At 47.6% G+C, this 18,216-nt stretch overlaps 1 protein-coding gene across 1 annotated transcript; it reads left to right on the top strand.

Moving 5' to 3' along the window:
* The first annotated feature begins 3,881 nt into the window (after window positions 1–3,881).
* Window positions 3,882–15,601, top strand: LOC127233253 (stearoyl-CoA desaturase 2). The gene is made up of 6 exons (XM_051199653.1): window positions 3,882–4,263; window positions 4,737–5,022; window positions 7,316–7,446; window positions 8,882–9,087; window positions 10,362–10,594; window positions 11,797–15,601. The coding sequence occupies exons 1-6, from the start codon at window positions 4,240–4,242 to the stop codon at window positions 11,994–11,996; spliced, it is 1,080 nt and encodes a 359-aa protein (XP_051055610.1). The 5' UTR covers window positions 3,882–4,239; the 3' UTR covers window positions 11,997–15,601.
* Window positions 15,602–18,216: the final 2,615 nt, after the last annotated feature.

Genomic DNA, 18,216 nt, shown 5'->3' with positions numbered 1-18,216 from the left:
AGCACCTAATTCTAGACACTTCTGTGCTCCAGAAATCTAACCACCCAGAGGACAAATACCTTACTTAGCTGATGCCTTCGGATTAAATTGTTCATGAAGGAAAGGAAGGGCAGGGAAAGGTAAGGGAAAGAAGGAGGGATGGGGGGAGAAGGGGAGGGGAGGAAAATGGGTGGAAGAGGGCATTAAAAGATCATTATTAATTTACATTCCTTATGGCACTTATGGGAATAGCCTGACCTCATTCCACATTAGAAAATACTTACTTCGTATCTGGACATGATAGTGGGTAACTGCTTACAGTAATTTTTATTCTTTTCTCTCACTGAGAATAATGAGTTCACGCTGATGAAAGGTGTTTTTCTAGCAAGGGCTTGGCCTAGCTAGGATGAAGCCAGCTCAGAGTCAAGTGTGTTGCTCTCTCCTCCTTGCCTGGCTAGCTCCTGCCATTGGCTTAGAAATGAGAAGTAAAAAAAAAACAGAAACAAAAACAAAACAAACACAAACAAAAAACAGGCCACAATGTGAGGCTGACTGCAAGGTCCCAAAGTGATGCTAGACAAAAGACTCTCCATTCAGCCACATCTCCACTCCCCACTCCTCCAAACCTGGAGGGTCCCAAGACTTGCCATCCTGGTTGAGAGGTAGAGAAACAATACACACCTCGAAGGCTCATCTTTTTGAAACAACCTTTGCTTTAATGCTTGCCTATTGTTTAAAAGAGAACAGTCCTGGAAGAGATAGTAATGAGGAAATATTTCAAATATCTCCTATTTACGATGTACGTAACAAGTTCAATGAACAAACGCCCACTCAAAGTCCAGCTTGGGTCAGGTACTCAAGCCCGACCTCCTCGGAAAGTCCCAATACAAATATCAGAAGAGTAGAAACTACAAAAGGCTTAAAGACCGAAGAGTAGAAACTACAAAAGGCTTAAAGACCGCAAGGCAGGGAGAGCCAGCCTGGTAAACCATTGGGTGATTTAAAAACAAAACCATAAAACAGTAAGGTCAACAGTGGGTAAAGGTTGGAGGGGACCGAATGCTCCCGGCAAAAAGGAAGGAATATTTGCAGGTTTTAACAGTAAAATACCAAGGGACTGAAGAGAAATGAGGACATTTAAGGGAAATACATAAGCAGGGGAGGTTCACGGTCCAGAAGGCCTCCAAAGTTATGGAAAGAAATACATGCTTCATCCCAAGGCCAATAGGAATGCCTGTAGTTAAAATTAACTTACTTATTTAAGATGCCTAAGTGGGAGGTATTTAATTCTTACTCTCTTGAGTTGAAGGATCAAAATTAAAAACTGCCATAACAGTTTGTGCCCCTTTCCATACAGGGATGTTACGGCTCTCACCTCCATCTTCCAAACATGTGCATTGTTGTGCCTAAACAGCTCTTACCTGCATCACTGCAAGCTCGACTGTAGACAAATGTTCATGACATATTACCAATAACTTTTAATTTGATGGTCACGTAATACTTTTTGATGCCAAAGCCTGACGCTGTCCCTATACCATTCCTACCACACAGCTTTATTTTGTGCTCAGTCGGGGACTCCTGAAGTTGGCAGGCATGAAATGAACCAGGCAGCATCCTCTCCCTTATCAACAGTTACATTGTTCCTGTCTTCTTTCTTCCTGGAACTCATTCTCTCGAACTCAGCCCTTTTCTAGGCTCCTAGAGCTTTCTCCCCAGGGCAGCAACCTGTCTTGGAGAGAAATGTAGGACTCCTGTTCTACACTGTTGTCTTGGCAATCCTCCTCTAGCTTTCTCTGATAGACAATGAATGCAATAGCAACTGGCTTAAGGAACATCGCCAACCAGCGCTAGGTATTGGTGCCAGCAGCACGGCGGGCTGCCGGCTGAGGAGTGCAAGGGTAAGTTTGTCCCATAGAGCAGTCTTCCACAGCAATTAAGGCATCCCAAAGGAACTCTGAATCTTCTACCAGAAAGAGGGCAAGCAATACTTTGAAATCTGAACTCTTATGGTGAAACCTCATCAGTATTTGGGATGGTGGCTTGGAAGAGGGATGATATTAGTGTCCTTATAAAAGAAACCCCATGGGCTGCAGATACAGTTCAGTGGTTAAGAGTGCTTGCTATTCTTTCAGAGGACCAGAGTTTGATTCTTAGTACCCACATTAAACTGCTGAACTCCAGCAGCAGGGGATCTGCCACCTCTGGCTTTGCAAGTATCTGCATTCATGTGTACATACTCGCATGCACACATACGTCCACACAATTAAGATTAAGCAAAGCTTACCTCTCCCCTCCCCCACTGAAGACAGAGAAAAGATGGCTACCTATGAATTAGAGACCCATGCTTGGCAGACATCAAATGGCTGGCGCTTTGATGTAGATGCCGAAGCTCCCAAACCGATTCTGTTGTACATGCCTCACAGTCTAAGGACACAGCTGGTAAAAGAACTAAGCCAATCAGACATCACACAGACAACCCAAGGGGTAGTGGCACCTACAGATAACTTCACACAACACTTTTGGACCACCGCAACTCAACTACCATTTGCTGAGAACACCTGCTCCCATTCAAGCATTCCTAGCTAGCACTGGCCAGCGAGGCCAGGCCTGGAATGGAGGTGTCCGGTCACTAGCTAGAGAGCTGGCAAACTCCTGACAACCAGGAGGCAAGATCTCTATCTTGCTCCCAGGAAATGCCGCCCGCCATCTCTCTTCTTGAGTAGCCAGGTGTTGCCCCAATCTCTACCATGCCCCTTTCCTAGAGGAGGTGGGCAATGCAATAATGGGTCGACTGCACAGCCTGCCAGGCTACATGTTCTCTCGATAGTTAACACAGACCCAGAGAAGATGGGGTCATGAAGGGCAGGTCTCTGAGATCGGAGCACCTAAGGGTCCAAGGGCCATAGGGTCCCGAGTAGGGGCTGAGAGCTTGGGCATCGATTTCATGTCGCTGTGCTCAAGCCAGCTCCACCACTTACTGGCTGAGGAGATCACTCACCAAGTGATTTCATCTGCGTCTGTCACGTTCCTCCTGTTTAAAGTGGAAGGATGGAGTACCCATGCGAGGCTACAGTGTAGCTTACAGTAGCCATTTAACACCCGTTCTCTGTTCCTACTCCACTTACGAGTCCCCCGGCCTGCTGTTTTCTGGTCTTTTCCATAAAACTGCAGAATTCCAACCTGACAGAGGAAGAGTCTCCCAAAGGTGCTACGTGCATTCGGAAGGCATGGGGATGGGAGTGGGATTGGATACTGACAACCGACGGTGGCTGTGCCCTCGGTCTGGGCATAGTGACCTTAGTAACTGAGCCTAATGTGAATGGGCAGGTCGCAGATCTACGAGAACTTGATTATGGCACTAGCGCTCCGGGTATTATCTGGTAAGCATCCTGGAGCTGGTGGGAGAGGCAGAGCCATTGTTCCAGCAGGGTCTACAGAGGCGCCTGTTGAGGAGGGAGGCGGGTCTGCAGGTCCCTTCTCAGCTTTGCTCTCTGTTGGTGGTAGCCATTTCCCCTCCCACGCGCCTTCCGAGACCGGATGGAGTTATGAGTGGTCGTGGCTATAGTGGCTCCCCCAGCTGTGCAACCTCTGAGTACCACGCCGGGTCTTCCTGGTCTGGAAGCCAACCCCCACTGCTGGATTGGGTCTTCTCTCCCAGAAAGAGCGCCGAAGCGCCCCCGTGGCAGGGTGGGGGCTGGGTGGTGGACCAGCGGGGGATGGGTGAGAAGCCAAGAGGCAGAAAAAGAAGGGAGGAGGGGGGGAGGAGTTGGAGGCAGAGGGAACAGCAGATTGTGCAGAGCCAATGAGAGCAGCAGGACGAGGTGGTACCAAATTCCCATCTGCCAATGACCAGCCAGAGTTTACGAAAGCCTCATTAGCATCTCCCCCCTCCGCCTGGCTGGGGATGGGACAATGCGGTGTTGGTGTCTGCAGTATTCCGACTCCTGTACACTGGTAGCTGCAAGCGGCGATTTTGGCGTCCTCTCATTTCCTATCCTTATCTCCGCCCGCTGCTGCCTTGGCCAGCCCGCTTTTGATTCTGTATCTGGCCATTGATCAATAAAACGAACCTAAGGAAATATAGGACACGATTACCTCACTGCCAGCTCTGGCCCAGGGCTTCTGCAGAGCTACAGGGAGCTCAGGGTTTCTGCACAGTGGGCTGCAGAAACTTAAGTCATAGCACCCTCAGTCCCTGAGGTCTGAAGCTCGCTGCACATTCTCATCCCTGGGAGCGTGACCCCAGCACCCAACGCCAAGATGCCGGCCCACATACTGCAAGAGGTGAGCTACCCGCATATGGCCCCTCCCTCTCAGGTTGGCGGGTGCAGATTGGACTTCTAGGTGGGTGGCTGGTTGGGGGTTGGAGGGAGTTCAGAGCAGTTGGGAGCATCATTTTCGAGTTTCTCTCCCTTGAATGATTGCTTCTCTAACCCGTTTTTTTACTCAGGGCAGTTGGTCGCCTAACTTGTGTTTCTTAGTCTTTAAAGTAAACCTGACCCTCGTCGATACTTGCAGGGTCTCCTTTGTGAATTACTAAGGGTGCTGCTAATAAGACATCTCCCCTGCCCCATCAGCATAAGGTTTATTCCTGCCGGTCTGTGCATTTAAGGAAACTTCCCCTTGTTCCGTTTCGTCATGCAACCTTGGCACTGGGGTCTGGCCAGTATTGCATCCTTCCCGCAGTTACGTTACAGGGAAGTACCCCCTGCTGCCCCCACGCGTCTGCATTCCTAATTCTCTCCCTCCCCTGGCAGATCTCTGGCTCTTGCTCAACCACCACCACCACAATCACAGCGCCTCCCTCTGGGGAACAGCAGAATGGAGGAGAGAAGTTAGAAAAGAATCCTCACCACTGGGGAGCAGACGTTCGCCCTGAAATAAAAGATGACTTATACGACCCCAGCTACCAGGATGAGGAGGGGCCCCCGCCCAAGCTGGAGTATGTCTGGAGAAACATCATCCTCATGGCCCTGCTGCACTTGGGGGCCCTGTATGGGATCACACTGGTTCCGTCCTGCAGGGTCTACACCTGGATCTTCGGTGAGCAGCTCCCCTTGTCTTGGGCGGTTTCTCCTTGCTCTTTAATGGGGTGACCTCTGGCCCAAGGCAGCAGCCCTTTCTTTTTGGTTCCGGGTGGAGCAAATGGGCTGGGAAAAGAGCCTAGTGGGATTAGGAAGGTGGGCTTGAATTTTAAGAGTCTCTTAACATTGATGCTGAGGCCACTGAGCAGGCTTTTCTGTATGAGTCACTTGATGGCACCTGTCCCAGCCCTGCCCGCCACCAAAGAAGCAGGCCCTGCCTAGGGGACTTTGGAGCACAGGCCTCACGGGTGGCAACCTGTTGAGCCCAGTGAGGGGACAGAGACAGGGGAGGAGATAAGAGAAGGAGGTTATGAACATAACCCTTTGGACCTCTCTGCCTGGCCAGCCAGAGCAGGCTGGTTTGACCTGGAGGAAGGTGAAGCAGGATCCTGTATGGCCAATTACAAAGGTATATGGCTCCAGGGTTTCGAACAAGGCAGCAACAAACCATTCTTAGACTAAAGGAAGGTTGCAACAGTGTTTCGCCTTCTTTTCTGCCTGCTGCTGCTTATCTCCTGTGTGCACATAATGCTGTGGAGCCTCCCCCTTCAGTCTCCACACCTAATAGTGCCTCCTTGGCAGGCAACAGAGCCTTGAGCAGCCCCAACCTTCAGATGAACGGGATTCTAACTCAGCTCCACGGGGGGCCATGGGTACCGGCTGGTGGCGGTGCTGCCCCCTGGATACGCACATGTGCTTTGCAGGTGGTTTTGTCTTCAGTATTAACTGCCTCTACCTCGGTCCTCCTAGGTCTTACAGGTGTTGAGATATGGTCCTTGAGAGCTTCCCAGGTGTCAAATATGCCACTCATAATCTAAACAGCACATCTTTGTCAAGAGTAGGGATGGGAAAGTTCTTTAGGTTAGCTGTGTGTCCTGCCAGCCTTGTTCCTGTCTTGGCTGTACCTTCATGGACCATAACCCCAGAGCTAAATAGACATCTTTGCCAACACTGTGAGAGCCTAATGGACACAGTTTCTGATTGTAAAGCTGAGATGTTATATACCCGCTATTGGGGACACTTCTCTGGGAGGCAGGGAAGGGATCTTACTCTCCTGAGTGCGAGACTGAGAGGTGAGCAGAAGAGGGTTAAGACTGCCTGGGTTCTTGTGTGGGCTCCCTGTGCCCTGTGGTCACCCTCCACTGTCATACCCCTCCCCCACACGCACATTGAAGTGCAGGTGTCCCCTTGGTGCTGGGATAAGGCTTCTGCTTTGCCCAAAATGCCCCCCCCCAGGGCTCTGGTTACCTTAGTATCTTTCCAGACATAGGTAAGGTCTTTCATCCGATGGCCAGAACTTCTCTTAGTATGCTATCTATTGCTCCCCTGGGATCATGTAGGAGGGACAGGAAGGGGGAAGGAGAAGAGAGTTCTTAGGAAACTTATCTGTCTGCAGAAAAGCACAGAGCAGTTTGTACAATGTGTGGTATCTCCAGTAGCAACCAAGTTCTGTAGCCTCTGAAGGGCCTTTGTTTCTTGATGTCCCTTGGAAGGGAATCAGTGTTAGCCTTTTCTACCAAGGTCCCAGCCCCTGCTTCTTAGTTCTACTAATGGAGGAGACAAATGGGTGAACTGCTCTCCTCTTTCCCAGTTAGTGGCCAGGGAGAGACAGGAGAACTGGGCACAGAGATCTCAGGGACCGGATAGTAGAACTGAAAGAAGGGATGGGGGACAGAAAATCCTTCAAACAGAATCTATATCCTCAACAGGAATGTGTGGCATTAATAGCACCCACCTTGGTCAAGGTATGTGGGGGAATGTGAGACTCTTGTCCTCGCTAGTGTTTGAGCCACTCTGCAAGTCTGACTATCCCTTATACTGCTATAGTGTCCAAATGGTTTTGTGTCCACTGGTAAAAGCCTCATGTGTATAGTTCGCTATTCAGTATCACCCCGTGTTTTCTCCAACTAGCCATTGCCCAAACTGCTCTGGCTGTTGCTTCAAAAGTGCCCCTGGCTGTGAGTTCTAGGCTGAGAAATGCAGTTACCTGACCAGAACATCTTAGAGGACAGCTAGAGGTCAAAGGAGAGATAGGTCCTGGGATGGTGCCCATAGAGACTCGTGATGACCAGTAGCACAAAGTGGTAAAATCTCTGAGGTTTTGCAGACTAAGGCATCCCAGGGCTTGGGGAAAACCAGACCATTACCCACAGGCTGAAGGAGAGGCTAACTGGTGCTAGGAAACTGTCTTTGGCAGATTTCCATTATGGAACTGGCCTCTTGGTTACAAACCCCACTGTCTTGTCCCACAGCATATTTGTACTACGTCATCAGTGCCTTGGGCATCACGGCCGGGGCTCATCGCCTGTGGAGTCACCGAACTTACAAGGCTCGGCTGCCGCTGCGGCTCTTTCTCATCTTGGCCAACACCATGGCTTTCCAGGTGAGCAGCCGGTGCTGTTAGCTGTGTCTACCCCATGGCTGGCAGTCTGGGATCTTAGGACAGCCGTTGCCCTTTTGGTCACCAAGAGTGCAGACGTAGTGCTGAAGTTCATATACCAGAGAGCCCCTGGGAAGGGAAATAAGAAAGGGTCCCCAAGTACTAGGTCAGTTTTCGCCTCAAGGTCCCTGTGGTGTCACACAGCTTGACTGTTGTGGGTCTTCAGTATAAAGGATGGGCACAAGAGCCAGTAGTGATCCCGATTTCCTAGACCACAAGAGAACCAACCGCTCACACATTAAGGTAACTGTCTAGGACTACACCACGGTGGGAGAGAAGGTGTGTCCTAGACCCTGGAGCTCTGTTGTTTTACAACAAACATTAATCATTTAACCAGATTGTCCTCACAGCCATTGGAGGTAGCAGATACTGTTGCTGCTGCTCTTTCAGAGATGAGTAGATGCCCAGTGATTGGCTCTGTCAACACTGCGGTGCCGTGCGCCACTGTGGAGGGAAGTAAAACATCTTGACGATTGTTCAAACAACAAGCTTTAGCAGAGCAAGGATAGCGAATTGGGAGGGGACTCTTGTGGCTTTAAGGACACAGGATGGCCAAGGGTGGTGGCTTTAATTTTTGCTGCAAAAGGAAACTAGGAAACCCAGTTAGTCCCCTCTTGTTAAGATTTGAGGTGGCCTAGCAACTTTACCTTTGAAAGATCTTGGGGGACAAAGGGAAGGAAGAGATACTGGTATATTTTGAAGGGACCCAGACAAGTCCACAGATCCTTTGGAAACATGCAATGCTCATTCATTAATGCTGGCCTTGGACGGTCAGTTTCTATAGAGTAGCACCCCAGGGCCCAAGGCCACTTGCCTCATACTCTGAGCCAGAAGATAGACACTCCACATGCATCTGTCACCACATGCACCCTATTCCATAGTCATTGTTTGAAAAGTTGCTCTGGGATAGTCAAGATGGCTCAGTGGCAAAGGTACTTCCTGTGCAAGCCTGACAACCTGGGCTTGAATCCCCAGAACCTGCTGTGTGGAAGGAGAGAACCGAAACTTGTCCTCAGACCACACACAAGCCATGGCACATGGGCACATATATGCACGTGTGTGCACGCGTGCACACACACACATAAAATTAGCTTTTTTAAAAAATCTGAGACTTCCTGCTTTCTCCTTCCATACAGCCTCAGGAAGTGGCCATCCTATTCTTATGCTCTGGATCTTTAGGTTGCTTTTCTATATGTACTTCTAGACAAGTGTGAAACAGAGGAGAGCCCCTCACCTTACCCTGTGCAGTCTTGAGCCAGAGTCCTGGGACTCTGTGAGTTGGACTGAGAGTTCCAGGCCCTGGCAGACACCTAGACCCTTGCATTCCCCCAGAGGGCTTCTCTTCTCAATCCTGGGGTCCTCTTTCCTGTCCCTCCAGAATGACGTGTATGAATGGGCCCGAGACCACCGCGCCCACCACAAGTTCTCAGAAACACACGCTGACCCTCACAATTCTCGGCGTGGCTTTTTCTTCTCTCACGTGGGCTGGCTGCTTGTGCGCAAACACCCGGCTGTCAAAGAGAAGGGCGGAAAACTGGACATGTCTGACCTAAAAGCCGAGAAACTGGTCATGTTCCAGAGGAGGTGAGTGAAGAGGGGTGGTCCTGGGAATGTGGGGTTTTACACTCTTAAGAATTGTAAAATTAAAGCTGTGACTTTTTTAAACCTATTTTTAATTTCGTATGGGCCACAGAGATAAACTAATTTTTCTTTGTATGTGTTATCTGATTGGAACCAATTAAATGCAAAACAAAATAAAAACCCTGTTTATTGACCTAGAAAAGAAGACAGAGAACTGAGTGTAATGAAGACCTTATCTGGAAGGAGTAGGTAGCCTGGTTGGGGACAGGAGGGACAGAGGACACAGTAGCCTGATATTAAATCATGCTAGCAAGCCAGGATATGTTTATACCTGACAGATATAAAGAGCAGGACGATTGCTTACTGAAGCTCAGGGAAGGGCCTAGGAGAAGTGGTGTTGAACCCACAGTTGCATGGAGACATCACAGTTGTTCCAGAGGTATACTGTGCTCTACAGGCAGAATGCACTGAGCTAAAGCCTCAAGAATGTTACAGGAATGAAGGCCTCCGCTTGAAATTGAGGAGGGAGGGAAAAGAGCGGTCAAGACATACTGTGATACCCTTCCTGTAGAAGCTGTCCTACATGCAGACTTAAGAGTAGTTCAGTTAGCAACAGAATTACTAAAGGGTCTTCTAGGAGCTGCTGCCCACTCGTGGGGAGGGCACAAAGTTAGATAGATGGTGGGAGAGACCTAAGCTAAGGAAGCAGAGGTCAAAGTTGATGGAAAGGAGTTTGATGCGGGGACTTACCGGGATGCAAAAGTGGAAGACACTGGAGTCAGGTTCCTTGGAGTATCTGGTCTAGGATGGAGAGGGCTAGTGTTGCTATAGGGTCAGAGGCCCGCAGTTGGTCTGGGACATTCAGTGTTTGGGGGTGGGCCAGCGGAGCTAAGAATGCTGGTAGCAGGAAGGAGAGGCTACACCTACTGCACCTCAGTGTCCAGTGGTCATGATAGCAAAACACAGGGGCGGGTAAAGAGCAGTCCTGGAAGCAATTGTGATACTGGAGTCATTGTATCCATGTTGCCCCATCTAAACCAGTGAGATAACAAACAGCATTTGCTTTCAAATTTTGCGCCACAGTTGTTTTGTTTTTTGTTTTTTTTTGTTTTTTGTTTGTTTTTTGTTTGTTTGTTTGTTTGTTTTTTATGGGGGTAGGACTGGTTCCTGCTAGCCTTACTCATGGTACAGGGGAAAAAGCCCTGCCTGCCGGGACTGGACAGTCCATGGGAGTGTGAGAGTTCTCTTTATACTCAGTGTGCAATCTCTCCATGTAGATACTACAAGCCCGGCCTTCTGTTGATGTGTTTCATCCTGCCCACGCTGGTGCCCTGGTATTGCTGGGGTGAAACTTTCCTGCACAGCTTGTGCGTTAGCACCTTCTTGCGATATGCCGTAGTGCTCAATGCCACCTGGCTGGTGAACAGCGCTGCCCACCTCTATGGATATCGCCCCTACGACAAGAACATTAGCTCTCGGGAGAATATCCTGGTTTCAATGGGAGCTGTAGGTGAGTAGGTCCCCATCATGACCATATCTGGTGACTTGCTGCTAAAGATACTGGGCCAGGAGCCAGAAGAGTCAGAATGATCGGAGTTTTGTGTATTTCCCACTATAACACTGGGGATAATCTTCTCAGGGAAGCCTTTTGAGAGGCCTTGACTTCTGTGGAAAAGGAGAAAATCTGCCTATAACAGGTTTCTTTGAGTTTTTCCCGTTTCCTAGTTCCTTCTGGGGGCGTGTCTGCAATCTCGTTTAGGAAGGGGGGAATCATACATAGGAAAGTAGAGTCATCTCCATGAATGTAAGTCTCATGTTTCTATTTAGCTATGCTGCATAAAAGGCAGCTTTATAAAGTCTATTTAGCGCAATACGTTTCGAGTATGTTACATGGATAACACTTGTATCTCTATAGTGTACTGGACGTGGCTCGTCCATTAGTGATGCCTGCGTGGTGGCCATTAGCACACGTGCCTTCGCCCTCCCTTCCGTCCTCTCCCCACTTGGCCTTTATTTTTCCATTGTCTCCTGTTTTGTGCTAGAGCTCCCCTCCCCACAGCATTACATGGGGAATCCTACCAGATCATTTGAATTGTAGTTGATCCAGCCTAGAAATCTGGTCCCAGCATGCCCCTGATACCTGTGCCCACATCTTCCTGTCCTTTCTAACAGAATTTGACAGAGGCCTTGAGCTAGGTTTCCCTACGCCGAGCCACGGCTTCTTTCCTTTGGCGGTAAGAGGCATTGGTGGCTCATCCATGTGTAACACTCATTAACTTAGGCTGTGTTGGATAGTATTCATAGTATCTTTTCTGGGTTGGCATGGTAGTTCAGCAGGTATAGGCACTTGCCCATCAAGCCTGACCAACCTGAGTTTGATCTCAGGGACTCATAGTGGAAGAAGTGCAAATTGTCCTCTAATCATTGCTTGTGTTCCTTAATTCAAGCTTGAAATAAATTACCCACACTCTACAGTGCTAATATCCTCATAGAAATGGACTAATTGGGATAAGATGTGTAGATCCCATAATATCGGTAGAACTATGATGCCTTTGAGGGTGTCTGTTTGTAAAGAAAAGATACTGGATTTATCCATTCATTCACCTACAGTCTGATTCTCCCATGTTTAAGGAACCAGTGGGTACAAGGTGCGCAAAGAGGAGGAGGCAGCAGTCACCGCGCCCCTAACGGCTCTCCTTGCTTCTGTTCCAGGCGAGGGCTTCCACAACTACCACCACGCCTTCCCCTATGACTACTCCGCCAGTGAGTACCGCTGGCACATCAACTTCACCACGTTCTTCATCGACTGCATGGCTGCCCTGGGCCTGGCTTACGACCGGAAGAGAGTATCTAAGGCTGCTGTCATGGCCAGGATTAAAAGGACTGGAGATGGGAGCTGCAAGAGTGGCTGAGTCTGGGGTCTTCCAGTTTCTGCTTTAATAGCCAGCTTGGCAGAGGCTTAATGTTCTGTTAATTAACTACTGAGTATTGCTTCCCAGATGCTAAAATGATGACGTTAACCCATTCTGGTACAGTATTGTTAAATGGACATGTATTGGAAGTCAACAGCTCTTCCCTTTTGATGCTAAGCTGATCTTACCTGCTCTTTCCTTTCCCCAGCGTCTTTTTCTTTGCTTTGTCCCTCTTGATCTCATTTCTCGTTGCCTCCCAAGCCCGGCAGCTTCCCTGCCACAGTCAGTGTTTCCCTTCCAAAGCATACCAACCTTCCAAGGGTCTAAAAGTAAAAGGTTTGTGCCCTGCCCCCAACTCTTAGCTGTTCTGAGTTAGAGATGCAAGAAAATCTTCAGAGATTTCTCCTGTTATTTTTAGCCCAGGTTTTGCCAGATGGAATGGAAAGTAAATCTTACGGGGCCAAATCCAACATGCAGGCTGTGATTCATCAAAGATGTGGGAGACGAGGATCTTTTGTGCTCAGGCTCAGCTCTTGTCTCCCAGAGGCAATGGAGCCCTTTCCACACAGCATGCCTCCTCTCCTAATTCTGAGTAGGTGACAGCCACAGAACTTTGTGGCACTAGAGTACAAAAACACATATCAGCATCTCAGTGTAGTTTAGGCTGAAGATTTTTTTAAAAGTTAAAAAAAAAAAAAAAAAAAAACCAGAAAGACAAAACGCTGTAGGGAAAGTGGTCTCTACTGAAAAGGGTTTTCTTTTCCTGTAATAAGGAGGACAGAGGGTCAGGTGTGGTGGGTGGCACACGACTTAAATCACAGCAGATCTCTGTGTTCCAGGTCAGCCAGGGCCAGACAGTGAGGCTTGGTCTCAAGTAAATAGATTACAAGGATATGCAGAGCAAGACATCTTCAGGTGAGGCATGTTGGGAATGGACGAGGATAGTCACTCATACTTTTTGATCATTCTGTGGGTTACACACCCAAATCTTAATTCCCGCTCTTCCCTCTGGTTGCCCCCATAAATTGAGGGTGGCTGTGGTGCGTTCATGCATCAGGCAATGGAAGCATTTGAAGAATTGAACTTAAGCCCCAGTTAAGACCGAAGAGACATTAAGTGTGTCCTGAAACCTACAAATACTAATTAGAGTGCGTCCCTCAGAAAAGAGACACTAAACACGTTGTCTGTTCCTCCCACTGTTGGGCAGCAGGAGGAAAAAGTTGGAAGACACTGCAGGCAGCTCTTAATAACTTTTCAAAGGAGAAACTGCGAGGAAGGAACACACTGCCAGGGGCTTTCAGAGTTTCAGGATGCTCTAGTGAGACAGGTTAGATATTAGCTCTTCATTCTTTAGCACAAGGCTTTCCCTACAGAACTGACTCATGCCTCACTGGCTCTTTGACCGTCCAGCCTACATGGAGGACTCTGCCTGGGACACATGGCCTAAAAATCTCTTAACTCTACCACGTCTGCTTCTTTTTCCTACCCAATTTTGTGGTTTTGTTTTCTGACATTTTGTTTTGCTCTAAGCAGAAATGTCCTGTGTTTACAGGCACTAAATTTGTAGCCCCAGCAGCTTCCTGGGCAGAGATACAGTGCTTTATCAGTAGTAAGTAGAGCTGGCTGTCCATTTCCAGTGGATTTCAGATCCTCCACCTCTGCCCCTCAGGCTTCTGATATTCTGGAAACTGTAAAGAAAAAGTTTGGCAAGCTTTCTAGAAATATCCCTGACTCAGAGAGGCTCTTTGTCTCGTGAGTCGTTCCAAAACAAATGTTCCTGTTGTGCCAGTGTGCCCGGGGACAGGACAAGAAAGACACGGTTCCTATTTTTCAGCCTCAACATGCTCATTACTCCCGAATGTTCAGCAAAGCTCTAGGCTCATCAGTCCTCCTGGGTGAGGCTGTGGTGCTTGTAGAAGGAGGAGGACGTGTTAGCTAAATGGGAAACACAAGAACCAAGGTCTTAAGTGGCTCAGTTGGGATCCCATAGACTGCAGCCACAGTCTGTTGCCAAGCTTTGGCTAAGACAGGAGATCTGAGATGCCATGGGCTTTGCATAAGAGATTTTATTCAGCAAACTAATTGGCCTATCTAGCCCTGCTGTTGTAAGTTTGGCTGTACCAAATGCTATATATACCCTGAGCCCCAGTGGTTGGATGGAACAGTCTTCCTGTGTTAGTTGAATAGAGGCTTCAGAAGCTCTATGTGCCCACATAATAGCAGCCTTATCCTTTAGCTGTTCATTAAAATATGTGACCCTATTCCTTGGAAATGCCTTTTGGGTCATTTTAGTTCCACTGGTTATCAGGTGCCCACTTACTATGTGAAAAACAAAGCAACTTTCTCTTCTAAGCCTGCCCCGTGGATCTGAACCATGCTGTGGCTGAGGACCCATCATATATGTATCTGATAATAAGGGTGGTGTACCAGCTCACTAAGGAATACAATACTTCTTTCAAGATTTTAAAGCTCAAATCATGTGATACATTAATAAGAAACTAAGATCTGGCTGAGTGACTTTCTAACAGTCCTTGCCTTGTGGACACGCTCAAATCTGACTTGGGTGCCTTACCTCTTCTCTAATCCGTTGCTTGTGAGCCTGCACTCGCTTCCTCTGTGGGGTCCCTTAAAACCAGAGAGGCCTATAAATGTGGCGGGTGTTAGCTGACCTGGCTGGAGGATTCGCTGTACATCAATTTGCAGTATTCCCAATGGGGGCTTCATTTTGGGGACTTTCCTTAGGGCTGTCTTGATGAGTGCCCATAGCTGATGGATGGTGGAAGTAATTTGAACGTGTGCGGTTCGTAGGTTTTGCTCTTTGTTTTAAGATTAAACGCTGGTTGTAGCATTTAAAGAGAAAGCTTTTCTTCATGGTTTGCTAGTATCCTGAGCGTCTTCTTTAGTTGAAATAGGTTAATAGAAAGTTAAGAAAGCAGTGGCCATGTTATGCTGGTGGTGCAGGCCATGGCCTCCTGCCACTCAGTGTTCTGTAATGGTCCCACTCTTGACAATAATGAATTCACTCCTTGGATAAGGATGTTAACGAGGGAAGCGCCCTCCTGACCTAATCAGCTCTTAATGGTCCCAGCTGTCAACACTGTTGCATTGGGGATTAAGTTTCCAACCCATGAACCGTGGGACAAACTCAAACCATAGCACTGGACATGTCACTTACCAGTAATGTGACTCGGTATTACTTCTGTGAAACTGGGATAATAATCCTGGCCTACCTCAGTGGGTAGGTTTGAGCATGACCAAATGCTCTTTATAAAACATTTGGGGACCCTCTGCAGAGGAATATTTAAGTCCTGCACATTTTTATAGTAAATGTCCACCATGGACTTGACACGTGCCTATGTCCCAGATGACATTGTTAATCTACGTCACACTTTTCAGAGACTGAACAGATGCGTTAGATAATGTATACTCATTGCTATGAAAACATGCAGGACTCCATTTCCTTCCTTGGGTGGGATTTTTCCTTTATTATGTGCAACAGTAGTTATTTGTAATCTAATAATTTTCATTAATACCAACTCTGAAAGTATTTCTACTCATCTGAGGTTGTGTTTATTCATAATAAAATGAAATGGATCTGACTGCAACATGTCTCATAGTGTTTTGACTTGAACACCATTCTCCCAGGATCTGTCTGGTTCATCACCCGACCCGTGTTCTTCACCTTCAGGAGAGAAAAAGAATTTAGAAGTCACACGGTTTGAGTCATACCCCAGTAACCTGCTCTGCCTTTCTTAGGTTTAATTTGAGGCTCAGTTCCGGCAACAGGAAACCAGTAGTCAGTTGGCGGCAAACCAAAAATATCGCCAGCTGACAGACACCTTGGTTTGGAAAAGTGCCAGGTTTCTCTGTATCTCATGGCCAAATGGATCTAACCAACCTCGCCTGAAGGGCAGATCTACCCTTGTAGCTCAGGTTGAGCAGTCCAGCTCATTCTTGCCTTGGGAGCATCTTGTCTTCAAGGCACAGGTAGCTTCTGAGCATGCTAATGCTCTGTAATAACCAGTAGAATGCAGCCATCCAGAAGGGGTTCGGGATGGGACAGGTGGGATTTGCTTCCTCTTGTTTAGCCTTTTCTACTTTTTCTGAAGCTACACAGTATGTATACTTTTACATATGTCCAAGACATTTTGTATATTGATACAATTTAGGATATTTTTTATGTTGCACTATACATGAAGACATTTTAATTCTACCTCTGATATATATATATATATATATATATATATATATATATATATATAGCTAAAATCATTGTCCTTGGTAATTACTTAGGGAAATTTCAACTGTTTGTATAGCTATGTTCCTGAGTATTACAGATTATCTTCACCCATGTTTCTTATACCTATGAGATTAGTCAGACATAGTTGTTAGCTAACACTTCATAGACCTGAAAAACATGACATTTAAATGTTTTACTGTTAGTACTCCCTTGACATGAGACACTATTGCTCCTGACAGTACCGAGCTATTTATGTTGGGCTATTTATGTTGCTCCTTCTGGAGTCTGTCCTCTCCCCTTTTGGGCAAAGAACTTCCCCCACCTCAACCACTGACTTTGGACAAGCTGTCCTACTGTGCTTGCAGGAGACAAACAGAAGGCTGCTGAATCTTGCCAAGCCAGGGTAAGACAGCCTTTCTACCTCCCTGCTTCTGTAGTGGTCTGTCGGATACTCTAGGCCTTAGCCAAAGCTGGCTGCCCCAACCCTGCTGTGAGACTTTGGGTGACTGTCCAGGTAGCCTGCTGTTTCTGCTGCACCTTTTGGAAGCTGCCCATCTGCACTTCCTGCCCACCCTAGTATTGTCATCCTCCTTCTCAGGTCTTTGATGAGGTTGAAGTTTAGACTGTCATAATTATTGTCTCTCTTTCTAGATAGAAATATTAGGTAAGAAATGTTAAATGAGAAGAACACCTTGCACGTTATTGTTTAGTGCTGGTAGAGGCTGAGATTCAAATGAAGACTTCCTAAAGAAGCACCGGCGAAGTTCAAGACTTTGATGGAAGGACACTGCAGTGATGTGGTTGCAGATCTCAGACTTGAAAAGCACAAGTTCAAGACTTTGATGGAAGGACACTGCAGTGATGTGGTTGCAGATCTCAGACTTGAAAAGCACAAGCTAACCACACGACAAAAAGCAGCTGCTATGATGTAGATTCTGAGATGACAATCTTGCCACATCACACTACAGTGGTTGGGAAAAGCCAGATACCATCTTCATGAGTGAAAAGGGTTTGTGCCAAACAAATCCAAACCCAGTATCTTTCGAAACTGGACAGTCGAGTTCTGAGTCTGCTAGGCTGGAAGATGCAGTGGTAAGCTAAAAGCTGAAAGATGCCCCATCTCACATCAGAAGCAGGTGATAGGACCTGCTTGGCTTGACCCATGTGGCAGCTGGATCCACTTAGAAGTCTCGAGTGCTGTGGTGCTCCAGTCTGGTTCCAAGCAGTCACCATCACCCTGTCTGAACTTGATTAATGAACCAAGAAACCCAACTCTCTCTCCTCCATGTTAAGTACCTTAGTATTGCACCACACCTGAAGTTTCTAGCCACTTATTTATTTATTTTGGTTTTATGAGACAGGGTTTCTCTGTGAGCTTTGGAACCCATCCTGGAACTCACTCTGTAGACCAGGCTGGCCTCGAACTCACAGATTTCCGTCTGCCTCTTCCTCCTGAGTGCTGAGTTTTAAGCTCACCTCTCAGACCATCGAAATAGTGCTGAGCCTGGCCTCAGGTGCAGTTCTGAGCATCTCATGGGCAGCTTCCTCTATTGCAAATGTCTCCCCGCACCTCAACAGTGGTACTCAATAGTGAATGTCACAGGAAGTGGGAGCCCTGTTCTGTGACCTATACTTAATGTTCTATGCCACAAAGAAAGCACTGACCTTTTGAGCAAATGCCATAAAGCCCAAATGATAAGCTCCCCAAGGGACAGATTCTATCTGTTGCTGCAGGCAGAAAGAGGCCTCCTCCTCTGGTGACCGCCCCTCCCACACTATCTTGCCCAGCCTGCTCTGCCCAGGCAACAGAGACCTCACAAAAGAGCTGTGTATGCTGTGCTGATTCATGGTGCTGGGGACATCCAAGAGTCCATTAGCATCTTGGCAATTTCCCACAAGGAACAATGTGTAGTCAGGGCCAGGCTGCAGAAGATTCTGTGAGCAAGGAGAGGGGATGAGAGAGAGGTGGTGGTGAAAGGC

The sequence above is a fragment of the Phodopus roborovskii genome, unplaced genomic scaffold (genome assembly GCF_943737965.1).
Source record: "Phodopus roborovskii unplaced genomic scaffold, PHOROB, whole genome shotgun sequence".
Classification (NCBI taxonomy): Eukaryota; Metazoa; Chordata; class Mammalia; order Rodentia; family Cricetidae; genus Phodopus; species Phodopus roborovskii.
The sequence above is the reverse complement of the archived record's forward strand: the minus strand, read 5'-3'. Positions and strand labels throughout refer to the sequence as shown.